Source organism: Malurus melanocephalus, unplaced genomic scaffold (assembly GCF_030028575.1).
Source record: "Malurus melanocephalus ecotype Western Australia unplaced genomic scaffold, MMel_1.1 scaffold_27, whole genome shotgun sequence".
Taxonomy (NCBI): domain Eukaryota; kingdom Metazoa; phylum Chordata; class Aves; order Passeriformes; family Maluridae; genus Malurus; species Malurus melanocephalus.
In genome coordinates, this window is record NW_026623259.1 from 3922980 (window position 1) to 3940406 (window position 17427).

General features: G+C 42.7%; 1 protein-coding gene across 1 annotated transcript in view; it reads left to right on the forward strand.

The window, feature by feature from the left end:
- The first annotated feature begins 1172 nt into the window (after window positions 1-1172).
- The window catches only part of EIF2AK3 (eukaryotic translation initiation factor 2 alpha kinase 3), a 42455-nt gene continuing 26200 nt past the window's right edge, over window positions 1173-17427 (forward strand). The window contains exons 1-2 of the mRNA XM_057390507.1: window positions 1173-1542; window positions 8247-8376. Coding sequence (XP_057246490.1) covers window positions 1280-1542; window positions 8247-8376 — 393 coding nt within the window. The 5' untranslated portion in view covers window positions 1173-1279. The remainder of the gene's footprint in view (window positions 1543-8246; window positions 8377-17427) is intronic.

Genomic DNA, 17427 nt, shown 5'->3' on the forward strand with positions numbered 1-17427 from the left:
TACTACACAYGTACATAATCAATATTTTCATTAGTCATTTGGAAGTAAATACAAAATCAGCCCTAATCCAATTTTGCAGATGACATCCTCATCAGTCGGGTGGTACCATCAGGATGTCAAGGACTGCTGTTCAAAACATGCTAAATTGGGTCTGGAAAAAAAAAAAAACCTGGGAGAAAACTAACCCTGAAAAAGGCAATTATATATCATATGTGTAATTTATATCAAGTATATGATGAACAGAGACTCACAAAATGGCTTGKGTCAKAAGGGACCTTAAAAACCATTTCATTCCACTCCCTGCCACGGGCAGGGWCACCTTCCACTAGACCAGGTTKCTCYGAGCSCTGTCCAGCTTGGCCTGGAACACTTMAGGGATGGGGCATTCACAATTTCCCTGAACAAATCCATGAATACATGGAGGGAACACGAGTTTACGGTAACACGGATGCTTTCTGGGGTTGCCAGAAGTGCTGGGGCTGCCGGTCATGGGCCTGTGTGTGCTGTGGGGTGGGCAGAGCTGTGGGGTCACCTGGGGTGAGGTCACTGGGTAAGCACAGCATTTCGGTATCAGGGGTCACCTGTCCTGCCCAGAGCGGCCCGAATCAATCCAGCTGAACTAGACGTGTGRGATGACCGAGCACCCCTCAGTCCAGACACCCTTTAAGGCACTGACCGCGATGTCCATTCTCCCCTCAATCCCCTCAAACTCCCTCACCGCGCGTTCCCGCCCGACGAGCCCATTCCGCTGCGCCGTGGGGGGAGGCGCTGTCTGCCCCCGCCCCCCGCTCCGGGTGGTACGCGCCGCTGGCCCCGCCCCGCCGGCGCCGAGGAACAGCCACGTCTCCAGCCCGGCCGAGGAAGGGGCGGGGCCGCACCACCCGCGCGCCGGCCGGCAGCCAATCGGCGAGCGGACCGGTGAATCATGCGCTCGSCGATTGGTCGGCGAGGCGGTAGAGGCGGGGCGGAAAGCGGCGTGGCTCCCATTGGCCCGGCGGGCTCTGTTGACAAACACCCAGCTCCGCCCCGCCCCTCGCCGGCCGACGCTCCAATCAGAAGAAAGCGGGAGGTTGAGTGACGTGGAGGCTGACCAATGAAATGCGTGTCCGCCTCGCAGGGGCGGGTGCGCGCTGGGTGCCGGTACGTGGCGGGCGGGCGTGGCGCGGCGGGCAGGGCTGCGCGCGCGGCGGGCGCCCATTCTGTGGCGGCGACAGCGGCGACAGCGATAGCGGCGTTCATGTCCTAACGGGTAGCGGCGRCGGGCGAGCCGGGCCCCTCCATGCGGGGGCCGCGGGGCCGCAGCGCTCTGGCCGCCTTCGCGTTGCTGGTGCTGCTGGGGGTGACGGCGGGCGGCCCGGAGCCGCCGCCGGGTGATGCCGCGGCTGTGGAGGCCGCGTTCGGGCTGGGGGCGGCCGCCGCTCCCGCCGCTTTGCCCGCTGGTTCCGCGGACGTGACGGTGGAGGACGATGAGGGCGGTGTGGCCCCCGCGGCGCCCGGAGAGCAGGAGGCTGAGGGCAGCGGAGAGGCCCGGAGCGGCAGCAGGTGAGCAGGGGARGGCGGTGATGGGGTGGAGGTCAGTGCCTGGGTGAGGGTGCAGGGTCGGTGTGTGGGGTGACGGTCGTGCCTGGGGCTGGCTGGAGAGAGTGTCAGTGACTGGAGTGGCAGTGAGGGACTGGAGCTCCCGAGGGGTCGGTGGCTGGGTGGGGGTCAGTGACTGGGTTGGGGGCGACTGAGGTGTGTCAGTACCTGGGGAGGCTGAGGGTTATCGGGGATCAGTGCCTGGGGCTGGTTAGGGGGGAATGCCAGTGACTGGGGTGGGGTCCAGTGTGTGGGGCTGTTGAGGGGTGTCCGGGACTGGGATGGGGGTCAGCGGTCTCACCGTGGAGATGCTGGGGAGGGGTCTCAGGTCCGGTGTGGGGGTGCTTGACAGGGGTCAGTGCCTAATGGGAGAAGGGTGCAATGTCCAAGGTCTGTCTGGGGGTGCTGGGGGGCACATGGCTGTGTCTAGGCTGGGAATCGGCAATTAGGGGTGCTGGGGAGGGGGACAGTGCGTGGGAAAAGGGCTGCAYGGTCCCGGGGATTGTRTRTGGGGAAGGGGCTGTGCAGGAGTGRGCTTGGAGGGGRATAGCAGTCCGTGCTGTATGGGCTGGGATGAGTCGGGAGTGTTGGAGTAGGAAAAGCGGAGAGAAGAGAGAATTAGATTGTAGTGTTATGTAGATGGAGTGGTGCTTGGGAAAGGGGTGAAACCGGGGTGTCGCAGGCTAGTTCGTGGGGCTGGACCGTGGGACACGCAGGGAAGTGTCCCAGGGCCGCAGGAAAGGTGCAGGGAGCAGGGGTGGARGAGATGAGTCCCGTGATGGGGCGGGAGTAGCGCTGCAGGGATGGACAGGCTGGACCGAGGGGGAGGCTGTGGCAATGAGGAAAGGGAACTTCGGAACCTCACCAGCACTGAGATGCTTGCTCTCTATGCGGCTGTTAGCAAGGAGAAAGGGTGTCTTAGTTCTTAGACAAACAAGCTGCCGGATGTCACGCTATGTGACATCTGTCCCGTCTGCTTACCCTGGTAATAACGCGTCTCGATCCCTTCCTTGCCTTGGTCCCAGGTGGCAGTTCTGTGCCTGCGGGGAGGAGACCCTAAAGCACTGCATCTGTAGTCTAAACTCTCCCCAGCACCTGCAGCTCACAGTTGTTCAGAGCACTGTGTCCCTTTCTGTCATCTTTTTGTTTTAAAGCGAATGCATTTCTCCCGTGTACTTAATTGTCTGTTCWGCACAGACACTGGGGTGTGCCTGAGGGGAAGCCAAACATGCAAGGCAAATTGATGAACAAGTTTCAGAATATAACAAGGGGAAATAAAATACTTAATAAGTGCGGGTGGCAAGAAGCTCTGGCAACAGGAAGACTTAGATGAATGACTCAAGTGCAGAAATGTTACTGAGCTGATTCCWGTCTGTTTCTGAATTGGCTGAGAACGATGAGGTGATAAGCCACAGCCAGAGTTTAAAGGAAGAACAGCATGACTAAATGCCTGCTGTATTTGAAAACATGAAAATGAATAGCCCAAAGCTTGTTYTTAGTATACCTGAGCATTCACTTAGTGCAAGAAACTGGCTGATAACTTGGCATCCTGTTTTCTTTGAAGACAGTCTCACCAGTTAGCAACAAGATCGTTCTTTTGTGTATCAGCTCATCAAAATACCACCTAGTTTACTGCAATTCTGCTGTATTCAATTTTTAATAGGACCCTCATTTATTTAGCCTTGAAAATTTTTAAAAATACATTTTCTGTTTGCCTTCTGGAGCTAAGTAGAATACACTAAAGATGTTCAATGTAGTAAATTAAGCCTGAGATTAAATGTAGCTGCTCTGTAATTGATTAGTATGTAGGAACAGATTTGCTGTCATCAAATAAAAATAGAATGGCTGCCTGGCCATAGTGTTTGTCTGCATTTCTTTATTTTTTATCTGTATTTCTGAGATCTCTCCTTATCTCCRCTAATTGTTCTTCAGCAATATCCATGCAATATAAAGGTCAATATAATCTGGACAAAAAAGAACAAAAMCAAGACCCCAACTGTTTTTGCTGTAGGCAAATGAATATAATCATCTTGGGTTTGAAGGTTTTTTTTTATTTTCCTAGAAGAAAATATGAGGGTTAGTGAATTACTGCTTTTTACATACAAACACACAGGGTTTGCTGTTGGAACAGCTGTTTAGAGTTCAAGTTTGACAAACAGCTGTRTTTGCAATGTCCCAATGGGCTTTTGAGGGTTGAAGGTATTAGGTTTGGTGGTTCTTTTAAACCAAAACAGGAGCAGTGGTAAATGTACCAAGATGATACATTCTGGTTTGTTTTTCTAATAAAAGCAATGTATTTGAATAAATGCAAAGTTTTGGTGCACTGGCTGTAGATGAACTAAAGAGGTGTTCTTCCTCTGTCCTGTTTACATCTTCCCTTGCTTCCCTTGTGTTTGTAGGTAAATCAGATACCTTCACTTCTGTAAACAGAGCTGTGCTCAGGTCACTTGATCTCAAAAACTGGGCTGTGTTCATTATTGGATACAAACAAAGGTTTTAAGGCCCAGGACTGGCCTTTTGTCAATGTATGGGGAAGTTTGCTGTTTGCTGTAGATATTTTGCATGGTTTCAAGGGGGAACATTATCACTGCACTTGAATAACACTTTCCTGTCTGTGAGAGCAAGAGGACAGGAACTGGTAAAGAAACATTTTCATTCAGCCAGAGGCTGCTTGTAGATGGTTGGGGTCAGGGAAGTGTGTCCAGATGTGTTTTCATGGTGACAAAGTGCAAATAAAATCTGACTGTACAACATTACCTTGTTTTCTGCCAGCTGCTCTAATTACTGATATCTCTCTATGTTCCATGTACTGACTGCCCCTTGCTTTAGTCCTGCTGTTGGCCATCTGTAAGGGCACAGAAGGGATTTTCTGTTCCTCTATCCCTCGGTTCAAAATTTATTCTGGACCAGCAGGTTGAAGCAAGGAGAAGTGCAGGTGTTCATTTTACTGATGTTCATTTTTCAAATGCCTCATTGATGGATCCTGGGATTTAAGTGACTGCCTAATTCTGAGTAATTTCTTTTTGTAACTTTGTTGTTCTGGTCCAGATTTGTGGAGGCTATTGAATTATGATTTTGTGGTATTAGTCCTAGTTAGGATTATTTTTTTTTCTACTTTAGTATCCCTGTGATGTGATTCACTCCCCAGTGTAGTCTATGATTTACTGTCAACAAGTATTGACGCAGCCTTGATGCTGTCTGTCTCTATCCTCCTCACTTCCTTGGTGTTACAGTTGTGACTTTTGCCCTTAAGCTGGGTAATATTTTGTGTTTTCCTTCTGCAGAAGGGAATCTGGTTTGGTAGTGTTCTCAGATAAGTTTTGTGTTACTAGAAGCTGGTTTCTTTGGTCAAGGTAATCTTTCAGCTTTACCCCAGACAGGAGGTGACGTTGATAAAGCCAGTAATAAGGTGGTGTTGTTCAGAGAATAACAGAATTTATCAGGCCTAACCAAAATAGAAATTGGTTCAGGACTTCCTTTTCCTTCTTGTTTGTCAATGAGGTGTCCAAAGGTATCAAAAATACTGCTCTTTCAGTTTAATGGCATTACAGGTGCAGCCCTGACATCTTGAGCCAGCAAAGGCTTGCAAACAGGTGTCTGAAAGGACTCTTTATTCTGGAATTGTGGCTATATTCTGCTGGGGTTTCTAAGAATTTGTTGTAAGAATTGGACGTAATACACTGCAGTAAACCCACAGGCAGTGTGGGGTGACAAAAAGCAAGTCACCTTCCTGTTTGTTTTTAGGCTCTGAAATATTTTCTTGAAGTAGTTGCCTAAATTGCTTTTATCATAATGTGTTAATTTAGTGCTTGACTMGACTACCTGAGCAATGGGAAGATCTCTTGTCACCACTTAATGCTTTCAGTACACAAAGCTGCAAGCACTGGAATCTCACAGAGAAAGAGAATGGGAAATCTGATAGTGAGAAAGTGTAATGCTAGTGAGGGTCTTGGACACAAATTTCAGATCTTGCAGCAATTAGCGTTCAATTGACAGGATTTTAGCTTACTGGAGTCCATCAGAGGAGAAGAGAACAGGTATTAAGATTTTAATTAATAGACAAATGAAGTAGGTAATGAAGGATTTTATCACAARAGTAAGGATTTTTAGCACTTTTTTCCTGATATGTAGTATTATTGCTGAAGAGCAAGATTAAATTGGAACCAGAAATGTGGCTAGTCACTATTAAAGCAGAGAGAAATGGATGTTTTTCTTGCACCGTGTTCSAGTTCTAAAGGTAGCCACATGTAACATTTAGCTATAGTTGGGCTGCTCCTGTTCCTGTGTCTCACGGAAGTGTTTGCTCAATAGATGCAACAAAGTCCACTCTACAGCTGGGGACAAACCAAGGGTACAAACCAAGAGTGCCACTGCTCCCTAGAAAAGACAGGATTTTTATGGTGTGCAGAAGTGGTTGGTTAAACCAGTTTCTCCAAGTATGTGCTGTKGGCACAAAGGTTCTCCACTCTCCCTCCTCTTTCCTAATCAGCTAAACTTAAAACTGAGTTGTGGTTAGAACATGATTGGGTTGACTGGAAGTCAGGGTGCAGGTACAGATTCCAAAACCACCTTCTCGAGTGGTGGTGGAGAGGCTAAAATAATGAGGTAACTCATAGGGAAGGTTGAGGTTTGCATCTGGTGGGGAAAGATAATACAGAAATGTAAGATGCAAAGGTGTGAAACATTTGTTATTTGAGGGAGAAGTCAGACAGGAAGAATTAGATAAAGGAAAACAATGGAAGTACATGGGAAGAAAACATTTCACAGTGCAATTTTAGGATTTGTCTTCTCTGCAATATTGCTGCCAAAATTCCCTTCATTCTAGCTGCATTTCCACCTCTTTTTATAACCTAGTTGTCAGGAGGATCAACATAAAATTTAAGTAGACCCACTTGGAATAATATTTTTTTATGCAATGCTGGAGGGTTTCAGATAAATTGGTTTACCATAAAGCAAACAGATTGTGTTATATATGTGTCCAAGGCCTTTAGTGTGTGAGTACTTGTTTACAGTACTTGAGAAGTCAGTCTCCTGCAATCTGGTTTATTATTAACCCAGTCTTCGTTTCTGTACAGTTGGARTAAGTGTACTCAGCTTATAAAAACTCATGTCTTCCACTGTGCAAATATTTGCACAATTGGTATTTTTCTAACAGTTTCTTAAACATAGTTTTTGGAGGAATGTGATGCTGGGCCACCTTCAGAAGCAGGAGCTGCTATGGCATTTTTGGCATAGGTTAAAGATATCTTTATTTTTCTGTTTATTAGTACTGTAGAAATTGTGTGGTTACGCATAATTTTGTATGTATCACACAATTCTATAAATCTTCCACCTGTAAAACTGCCATGTTTTACATGACTTCTGTTACAGGTGCTGTAATGAGCCACTCTTCCTGAATATGTTTTTGAGATCACATTTTCAGTTTTTGCCTCCTTMAAGCAAACTGATAACCCCCATCATTTCCTCCCTAAATTCCATGTTAATACACCATTAACTTTGGGCAAGTGAATATATTTGGCTTCAGTTCTACACAAGAATTTATTGTCTCTTATTGTTTAAAGTGAAGATTAATACACATCTGTGTGTGCATTACCAGCCCCCTGCCCTTTCACCCTCCCCTGAAACTGGTTAATCTCCCCATCAGTTTATTTGCACAGTTCCTCATTCTCATTGAAACCAGTRACTATAAAGGTCCTTCTGGGTCACTGGATCCAGCCCCTCTCAGTGCAAGCAGCCTGTAAAGTGATCAAGTTCTACTCCCTCTGCCTTTGAAGATCGGTGAGCTGCTGCAACCAAAGTGACAACACAATCCCAGCTTTTTCAGGTCACAGAGAAACAATCTTCAAGGGAAAAAAAGAGACCCTTCAGAAATGCCTTGTCAATGCTTTGTCTCTGATGTGTTGTTTATTTTGTTTGTTTGTTTATTTTAATGCTCCAGCTCTAGCCCAACCAGAAATGCGTATGCTAATTGTACAGCTCTGTAAGAAACCAGATTTACTGAAATYGAGGAGTTTCAGGCACTGTAGAAATCTGCAGCCAGCCTGCCAWGGCCATGTACCCTCAGACATCAGCTTCTTAAAGCCTAAGCTGCAAAAAGTGTCCTTTGTGGTCTGCACGTGTTGGAGGTTGTTTCTAGTGCCCTGTATATGCCTTTGGAGGAACTTAYTTTATTCAGAGACTTATGAGGAGTTTGATGTTTTATCCAAAATCATTGAAAACTGGCAACTTGATATTTCTTACGTCCTGGTTGGCTGGGTTAATAGTTTCAAGTTTAGGTTTTGAAGGGATGTATTAAAGATCAGTTTGGAAGGGACTGGAAGAAGTGGAATCCATACTGTTTGTATAAATATCTAAAAAAAATATGATCTCATTCACAGTTGTAGTGCTAATATCTGCATGTGGGAGCAAAAGGTCAACTGTCTTCTCCTGAATCTGATCTCTGAAAGTGTCTTACAAGATGTAAATAAGTTYATGATATCCAGCCACTGACTTCAGCTCTTCTACTCTCTCTTACTGGTCTGAGTAGAGCTACCTAGTTGAATTGCTTTTCTGCAGAATTTAGAGATTTTACTTGATGGCTGGAGTTTGATTTTACTAAACATAAAAAGCAGCTCATAGGTGAAGTCCTCACTGCTGTAGTTTTGACTGTGAATGTTTCCAAATTGCAGATCTCTAGTAATTATCAGCACTTTGGATGGACGAATTGCTGCACTGGATCCAGAAAACAGTGGGAGAAAACAGTGGGATCTGGATGTGGGATCAGGTTCTCTTGTGTCCTCCAGCCTCAGTAAACCAGAGGTAAGGCTTAATTTCTTTCCTGACTAAAATCTTTAGAAATGGAATTGTCTGTAATAAAATGAATTCATCTTCCTCCCTGGTTGGTAGATATTAGATAATGGATGAACACCTGTGAAACACTGTCAGTATGGTTCTAAAACTTTTTTTTTTTTTGAACACTTACATCATGTTGCCATTTCAAACTGGAGTGTGTCAGCATTTTAGCCTTGGGATTGACGTATTTGGTAACTGTCAAACTAGATGATGTAACTAAGTTTGGGAATTGTATGTAATTGCTGATTGAAAACAAGTTACTTGTACTTTCAAGCAAATGAAAGGATGATCTGCTTTGTATTACTAGACTATGTCTTGGCAAATATTGGCGCTTTTTTTCCCCTCAAGAAAAGCAAAAGTCCTTGTGACTTAATAAATGAACAAAGGATTGTTTTGGGTGTTTTATACTAGATAAGCAGGCTGCCTGTGAAACAGAATGTGTTAGCAATTAAACAGAGTGCTGAAGGTCACCCTGAAGTTGAGTGGTAAGGGTTGCATCACTTCTTGCTGATGAACTGTAAGAAGAAAATCTAGAGTTCAGTTTCTTGTTTGGGGCTATTGGCCACCATCAGTTTCAATAAACATAGGCTAAAAATTAGAAGGAATTTTTTTCCTTTATTTTCTTTTCCTGCACTGGGGAAGTGAAATCTCCAAGTCATTCTCTCCTAGAATTAGGAGGAATAAAACCACCAGCAAAAAGGTAATTTGTGATGATAGCACACCACAGAAGTACATGGTCCTTCCCTCTTGGGGAAGGTTGGATTTGATGACCAGTCCTGTATCATTCTTTTTCACAAATGAGCATCAGCGAATGAAAGTTGAGTTCAGGATTATTCAGACTGCATAAGAGTCTTGCTTATGATTCTTTGTTGCTTTGTATGTGGACATAACTTCTGTTTCAGTGTAAAGAAGTCTAAGGAAAGAGTTGGTCTGTTGCTGTGGTAGTGTAAATATGAGAGCTGCTAATGAGTATCTCAGGTTGCTAAAGTAATGTGAATGTTAAATCATGTTCCTTTGTTTCTGAGAGAGAAATTTATTTATGGATGCAGCTTTGTGAGATTTGTTCAGGTGTATTTTTTGTGGTTTAGTAAAAGCACTCTAGGAAAGAAGAACCTTCCCCAAAAATATGTTCAAGAGCAGAATTGAAAAAACATTSAGAAACTGTGAGAGAACTGTAAAGAGCTCTGTGGAGGTGGAAGGTGTCAGTGATAGTGTGATCCTTCATAAATGTTTTYAATAATAAGTACTTAAGATACTGGATTGTTGCTGCAAATAGTTTYTGATGACCATATGAAAATAAAACCACCTGTTATAAGAAGTAAATATAAATTTTATTTTTTCACTACAAGTTAAGTCACAAGCCCAAGTTTTTTAAGATTTTGGGAATGCGAGCATTTCCAACTATAGATTGTTTTTGCATATCCACATTTTGTCACTCGACTGGTCTGTCCAGAGTTTTGATATTTTTCTAATGCAGTGTGACTGTAGAAATGAAAGGTTGAGGTTTAGACAACAAAAAATTTAGTTTGTCCATGTGGTATTTAATTCTTTTGTGTGACTACAAGTCAGTAGGTTGTGGCAGTCACAAAAACACATTTTTAAAGAGTGTTTGTTATGGATAGAGGAAGTTGGACTTTGAGATGGGCTTTCAAATTGTTTCATTTCTACAGCTGTGGCCAGAGACACTGAGGGATTTTGGCAGTTAAGATGCARAGCCTATGAGATAACTAATTTTGGAAGGAGAACGTCATTTTGGCCTTTTAGAAGCTGTTAAGCATTATGAATATGGGCCTTTTTAGACTTACTGTCATGTAAACAAATGCTGTTAAGATAAGACAGAATTTAACAAGAAACATGATGAAAAGTGATGAATACGCTGAATAAACTGCATTTAAATATTTAAATGTTTAATCTGCTGKCAGTAATCAGTTGAAAGACTTCATGCAGTGAATCTGGATACCACTTAAGTGAATAATTCACCTCATTAAAACTGCTGGGAAAATTCTGGTTTGGGCCAAAATACTGATTTGGKCATGCAACATGTTAAGTTTTATTCTCTCAAATTAAGTCTTGAGCCTTTTCCTTCCTCTTCCAGCATTTTTGAGGTAACAAAAGTTTCTGTGCTAGCAACCACAATATTCATCATAAAACAGTAACATTATGTAAGCTGTTAAATTGCATCTTCTTGCAAGAAATGGCAGATGAGAAACRTTTTCACTGATAAAGATTTGTGTTCTTTCAGAGCAAGGGAAATGTGTGCTGCTGGGTCTTAATTGTTTTGATGAGGGTTTTTTTAACTATCTCAAGTGTGAGTGTAATGAACTGTAGTTCTGGGTCCTGGTGCAAAAGTGTGAATTTAATTTCAAAGTGCCTTTTAAGAATAGACATGAGATCTTCAAACTTTCGGTGTTTAACAGAACTGTAGCTACTTCCTTTGCCTAACTGTAAAATGTCAACCTGGCTGTCTGGAGCTCGTGTGTTAATTAGGAAAGTGAGGCACTAAAATCTCAAATGTTCCAGCAGCTCTGTCAAACGCTTCAGATCTTGAAACTACTGCTTAAGACGCTGACAAGTGAGATGTTCATCATTTGTCATGTGAACTGATCAATTAGAAAGGAAAGACTGCTGAAGTACTAATTGTGTCTGGGTAACTAAAATGCTAAAATTCTTTCCTTGGCTCTAAGCTCCAAMATAAACAAATCATGGTCAGGGTACAAATGCTGAAAAGTTGACTCTGCAGTTCAGACTTGTGCCTGAGAATTTAAAAACTGTTTCTATCCATTGTTTTAAACTGGAAAACMCTKCTCTGTAGAAGCTTTTCTTCAAGTTTYGTTACCTGCACATAAAGATTGCCTGATGAAGTTCACAGTAAAGTCATTGAATTGCAACTTGTCTAAAAGGGAGCTTAATTTTAATAAAAACACTTCGTTCTTTAAAATTTGGTTTTGTAATTAATACATTGTCTATACTTAGAAAAGAATACTTCTGGGAGAATCAGCCTGTTGAAATAATGATATTTAATTATAGTGAAAGTGGAGAACTGCTCCTGAAGCAGTGGGAAAGGTCCATAGCACATGGTTTACTAATGAGAGTGATGCATTATCTTACCTGCATAGTTTTATATTAAATTACTTAATGGGCAGCAGTCAGAGCTGTTTCAGTGCTCTGAGTAGAGGCTACACTGGGGTGCACTCRATAAAAGTACCTGGTCGGCTCCTGACTGGACTGTTACAGACTAATCCCTAAGTAAGCACCTTATTTCCTTATTTGAACCATTGAAGATCATGGGACAAAATCAGTCTCAGTCCACAAGGCTGACATTTATAGCAGTCAGAGTAAACATACCACTGTATCCTGGAAAAATGGAATAATTGGATTATGCCATGTCACCAAATCTGTCTACACCCTTATTCCTATAAAGAYTCTCATGACCTTTGAWTTGCATYGTGTGTGTGTGTRTATATATATATGTATATATATATATATATATAWAMAYATCTTAATTTTTTGTTGTGATAACCATAGAAAATGAACTTTTCTACAAATGCAGACATCTGTGTCATCTCATTTGGACGTAGAAGTGGCATGTTTTTATAGAATAGCCTAATACTACGTTTTTTTCTCCAGAGAAATATGGAGAGGTGACAAAGTTTTACACTGAATTCATCTGAAAACTGACTGCRTTGTAGGGGAAGCAAACCCACAGAGACTTTGCACAGATTGTTCCTTTTTTGCTTAGAGCAGTGAGTTGGAAAAGGATTTTGAAATCTCAAAAAACTCCATTAGTGACTGGACTTAATAAACAGTATGAATGTGTCTTCTTTCTTTTTCCTTCCCTTTATCTGCATCATAAACCTTTCCAAATTTTCAATAATTTGGTTCCCCAAAAGAAATACAGAATTCTGCTGTAAAGTGGGACTCACTTTGAGGCACTGACTTGCCTGTGCTTTTGGATGAGGCAACCTCTGTACCCAGATAAGCCAGAGAAGAGCCAAAATCTGTCTTGGGTTGCTTTGGGAACACAGAAAGAAACTCAGCAATTCCCATCTTTTGACCTCTTACACTTCACAATACAAAATCCACACTGAAAAGAGTCAGGACAGGGCAAGAGGTCAAAATGCCCTTTGAGTGGTTTGAATTGTGAATTCTGTTATGTGCCCTCCCAGAAGTTTGGGGAGGGTAAATAATTTAACAGTGTCTTTGAAAGTATTAGGAAAGCCTCGCCCACCACTTAGGGCACCCCTGCAGCAACATTTTATTAATTTGAATAAAAATTAGGTGTTTGTTTGGTTCCTGGCTTTCTACTATAGTTATTTTTCAATTGAGTCACTGTCTGTAAATATCATCCAAGGAAAAGCTGATAGTGTTTGTCTTGGATATGAGTGGGGAACACCTAAAACCATCAGTCACTTGAGTGTTTTCACTTAAAAGGTTATTATAGCAGCTGTTAAATGCAGTGATGAATTTTAGRAATTATTAATCCTGCATAAAACTCTTCTGGCTCTGCTAACACTCCCTGGCCAAACAAAAAGGAGATTTGTTTCAAACTACACAAAATATTCCGAGAAAATGTCTTTCTTCTGAATTCTGTTTAAAAATGAATGGCTCTGTCTAGCTCACTGTYGATAAAAATTTTAACTCTTTATCTTGTGTGCATCTTAAAACATCTGGAATGGGATTGCCCACAAGAGAAACAATCTTTCCTGCTTAGCACTTGGAAGGGACTCTGTGCACCATCCAKGCAGCTCGTATGAGGGTCAGACTTTCACGTACAGAGAATAGCGAGTTGTTTCTCTGAAGTGTTTGCTATGTACAAAAGTTTTTAAAGGTCAGTTTTACTCAACAAAGAATAAAATTTTAAAAAATTGTATCCATGCTGTAAAATTACTTTCCAGCTGTAATATGTTTTGACCATAACTGAAACCCTGAATCACCACTCTGTTCAAGCAGGCAGAGTGTAAGTTGGTGGTCTGGTTATTGAGGTGACTAATCTGAGGAAAATATACTTCCTTGTARATAAACTGGTAACATTTTAGTTGCCTGAAAGAGTATTCTAGTGTCCTGTAGTGACCTTTATTTTTTGTGTACTGCTGAGACATGTAGAACCACCAGATGCTTAGATAGTTGGAGGTGTCATTCCCGTAGAGAAAGACTGGCGCATCAGCTGGTTCTCAGTCATACAGGTTTTCTGTAAYAGACATGAAATTAAACTGTGCTAAATGAAATACAGGATGTGGGGATTGATAGCAGTAGTTTTGTTGTTGAAGGTTGGAGATGACCAGTTTAAAACTGAGAAAACTGTGTACTGAGAGATCCCGTGACAGGTTATCAGCTGCCATCTCCATTCCACTGCAGGGGAAGGAAATGTGATTCTGTGTTGCCTGCGGGTAGAAAGAGAGAGACAGATTAGTGTTTTAAATGGTCCTGGAAAAGCTCATAATGAATAAGAAGTGAGTGTCCAGAATTGTACTTCAAAGGAAGATAAATTGTAATTGCAGTTGAGGCAGAGAAGGCTTATTAGGGCTATCAAGGGGAGTAGAGCCTGTGTTTTGCAGGACRAGAATGGATGTGACTGCTTTTTAACTACATGGATGTATTAGGATTCCTGATGGCACAAGTGGTTCTTTTCAATTCTGTTGCTGGAAACACACACACATGTGGGCATGAAGAGGTGTCAGGCTTGGGAAACTTCTCTAGAGACCTGTGGATTTCTGAGTACACATTTATTGCTGCTTTCTCAGTGAAACTAAAACATAATTTAAGATTCTCCGGAAAATAAACTTCTAATGTTGTTTAGTGGACAAAAAGTCATCAGCAAAACACTAATTGTTTTAAAGTACCCTAGTAGCTGGAAGTTGTGCTTTTCTAGAAAAAACAAACATTTTTTAGTGGTAAGTAGTAAACCTGAGGAAAAGGGGTATTGCTGATGGATGCCTGAGCTGAGTTGGTGGTTGGTGTGATGCAGTAGTGTGATGCAGCACCATCATACCATCATCATTTGTTGAGATTACAAGTAGGGCTGTTGCAAGAGGTGTTACGTATTTATCAAGACTGCACATCTTCAGTCACCTKAGTTCAGTGTCTTGTTCAGTTAAAAATCTCAGAAAACTTCCTGTAGCTGCAGCTCGTGGCTTCCTTGATGACACTCGTAGTTAGCACCAATAAAGCCCTGAAGAAGTGCTGATAGGTGTCCTTTCACTGTGCTTTAAGGATGTTTTGGGGGATGACAGCTTCCATGAAGGGGCACATGGGCAGCTACCAAACAGGATATTGTGGCTTTATGATACCCAAGCTCCAAATGCCAATTCTCAGCTGATGCTCTGCCTTGAACAAAGCCAGGAAAGTTTATCAGACTCACTCTCTTTAAGACCAGCTTTCATCTCGTGCTCACAGCCATAGTCAAAATGCTCCAAATATTGGAAAGGATTTTTATCATCACCCCTCTCTCTGGTTTTAAATTTTCTTTATAGTAGGATAACAGAATGGTTGGGCTAGACCTCTATTGTCACGGAATTACAGAGTCCAAGTGTTAATCCTGCACTGCCAAGGCCACCACTAAACCCTAAGTGGCCCTAAATGTCCCTAAGTGGCACAACTACAAGGCTTTTACATGCCCCCAGGGATGGTGACTCCACCGCTGCCCTGGGCAGCCTGTTCCAATGCTTGACCATCTTTTCCATGAAGGAAGTTTTCTTTATAGCCAATCTAAACCTTCCCTGATGCAACTTGAGGCCATTGCTTCTTGTCCTATTGCTTGTTTCTTGGGAAAAGAGATTGACTCCTCCCACCTGGCTAAAACTTCCGTTCAAGTGGTTGKAGAGAGCAATAAGATCTTCCCTGAGCCTCCTTTTTTTTATTTTTTTTTCCCCAGGCTAAATAACCCCAGCTCCCTCAGCCATTTCTTGCAGGTCTTGTGGTCTGRACCCTTCACCTCATGGGTCAAGATAAAGGCAGAAGGAGAGCTTGCAATTTAATTGCATATGGCCCACTGCATGTTTTCTATTGGCTGTTCAGCAATTCTGGTGTTTGCAGATATTAAAATGGATCAACTCTAGTAATAGCTAGACAAATACCAGTTTGAGGTAATGGATAACTTAGATAGTTGGAATTCAGCTGCCCAGTACACAGAAAAAGAAATTTATTCTGCCCTATAGCCCTTTATTTAACTTTCATCCTATGTCTTTATCTGTATAAAGAAAGGCTTGTTTCAAGGGTTAAATATTTTAGACAGTTTAGCAAATTATTCCTCTAACAGCACAGCCACTGACATCTCATTTCCGAATTTCTTCTGGACTTYGTGCTCCATAAGGAGGTAACTATTAATCTTTGTCACACTCACTGCATGTTTCGTGCACTCTTTCWTTGCATCCTCGAAAGAGGAGACTGTGATTTGCTCTGTTCTGTCCCCCTCCTGTATCAGGCTCTTTTCCTATAGGAGTTGCTCTGTGAATTAATTTTTTCACATGGTCTCTGTGTCCTTATCTGCAAAGCCATCCTGTCCAGGCAGGGCCAGGGGAAGAAACACACAGGGTCCAGCAGACATTGGTTTGAATTCTGGCCCCCTGAAATGTCACAAGCTTCTGCTGTTGTCTGTACATGGATGCCAGGTGCSYACCAAAGCCACTCCCCTCCTCAGCTGGACAGGGGAGAGAAAATACATTGAAAAGGCTCATGGGTCAAGATAAGGACAGGAAGAGATCATTCACCTGACACTGTCGTGAGCAAAGCAAACTCAGCTCAGGGAGGCCAATTTTATAACCAATCAAACCAGAACAGGATAATGAGAAATAAAACCAAATCTTAACAACACTTTTACCCACCCTTTCATTCTTCGCAGGCTTAACTTCACTCTGATTTTCTCTCTCTCCTCCCCCAAAGTGGCATAGGGGGATGGGGAGTGGGGACTGCAGTAAGTTCATCACACGTTGTCTCTGCCACTGCTCCCTCCTCAGGGGAGGACACCTCACACTCTCTCCCTGCTCCAGTGTGGGGTTCTCCCCACCTCTGTAGCCCCCCACTACCAAAGCCTTGCCATGCAAGCCAAATGGAAGTACCAGTTTTACCATGGTGGCTGATGTGTAGGGCCCATTTCTGGAGAGACGAGGTTTTGGGTAATTTTCACTTCATTCAATAATCCAATCCCTATTGCTGTTAGTTTCAAGTTCAGTGGTGGGCTTGGTAGCAGCAGCACCGGTTTGTCTCAGAAAGCACTGCTCTGAAGTTTYAGAAGACTTGCAATCTTATTAATAAAACTTGCCATGTAAAAGAGGGGGATGGAATAATGTCAAAATAAAGTCTTTCTTAAAGCACCGTGCAGTTGGGTTTTTTTATTATTATTAAGGAGAACAGTTTTTAAAAGTCTGTTACCATGGCAGCAGAGCAGGCTGGCATCTCTGTATCTCAAAACCCCAAGTCTTGTTTGACTATGATTAAAGTAACGGTGGTATTTCAGTTTGCTTGTCTTCAGAGGGAGGGTCTGTTTGATTGCACAGCAAACAGTACTGAGTTCCTGATCTYTTTTGAAGCTGGAGTGGTCTAGTTAACACACTAGAGTTGCCCAGATTCCCTGTATGGCCCTTCAGGGGAGGGCAGAGTAGGAATAATTCTTTTAAGGGCAAACTCAAGCTGAACAAGGTACTGTGCCCCTGATGTTGGAAAGGAGAGTGTAATTCTCAAACTGCTGTGCTGCTGTCATCTGTTGCTTTTTACACTGTTTGTGTAAAAGACAGTTTTGTTGGGACCCTGGCACTTATACTSAATCAGATTTTAAGATCTGAAGTGTAGAATCATGACAGAGATACCAGCTCTGCTCTTTTATTAAAGTTGTCGGGAGGATGTTGCAGGTGTTGCTTTGAAGAGAGAGAAGAAAAGAGTTTTGAAATGAGTTCTCTAGTACTCAATCCAGGCAYAGGGTTCAGGCATCACTTCACACACTCATATACAAAGTACAGGTCCACAAAAGTTGAATTTATTRCTTTTTTCCATGTATTAATGAAAAATGAAATAGAAACTACCAGC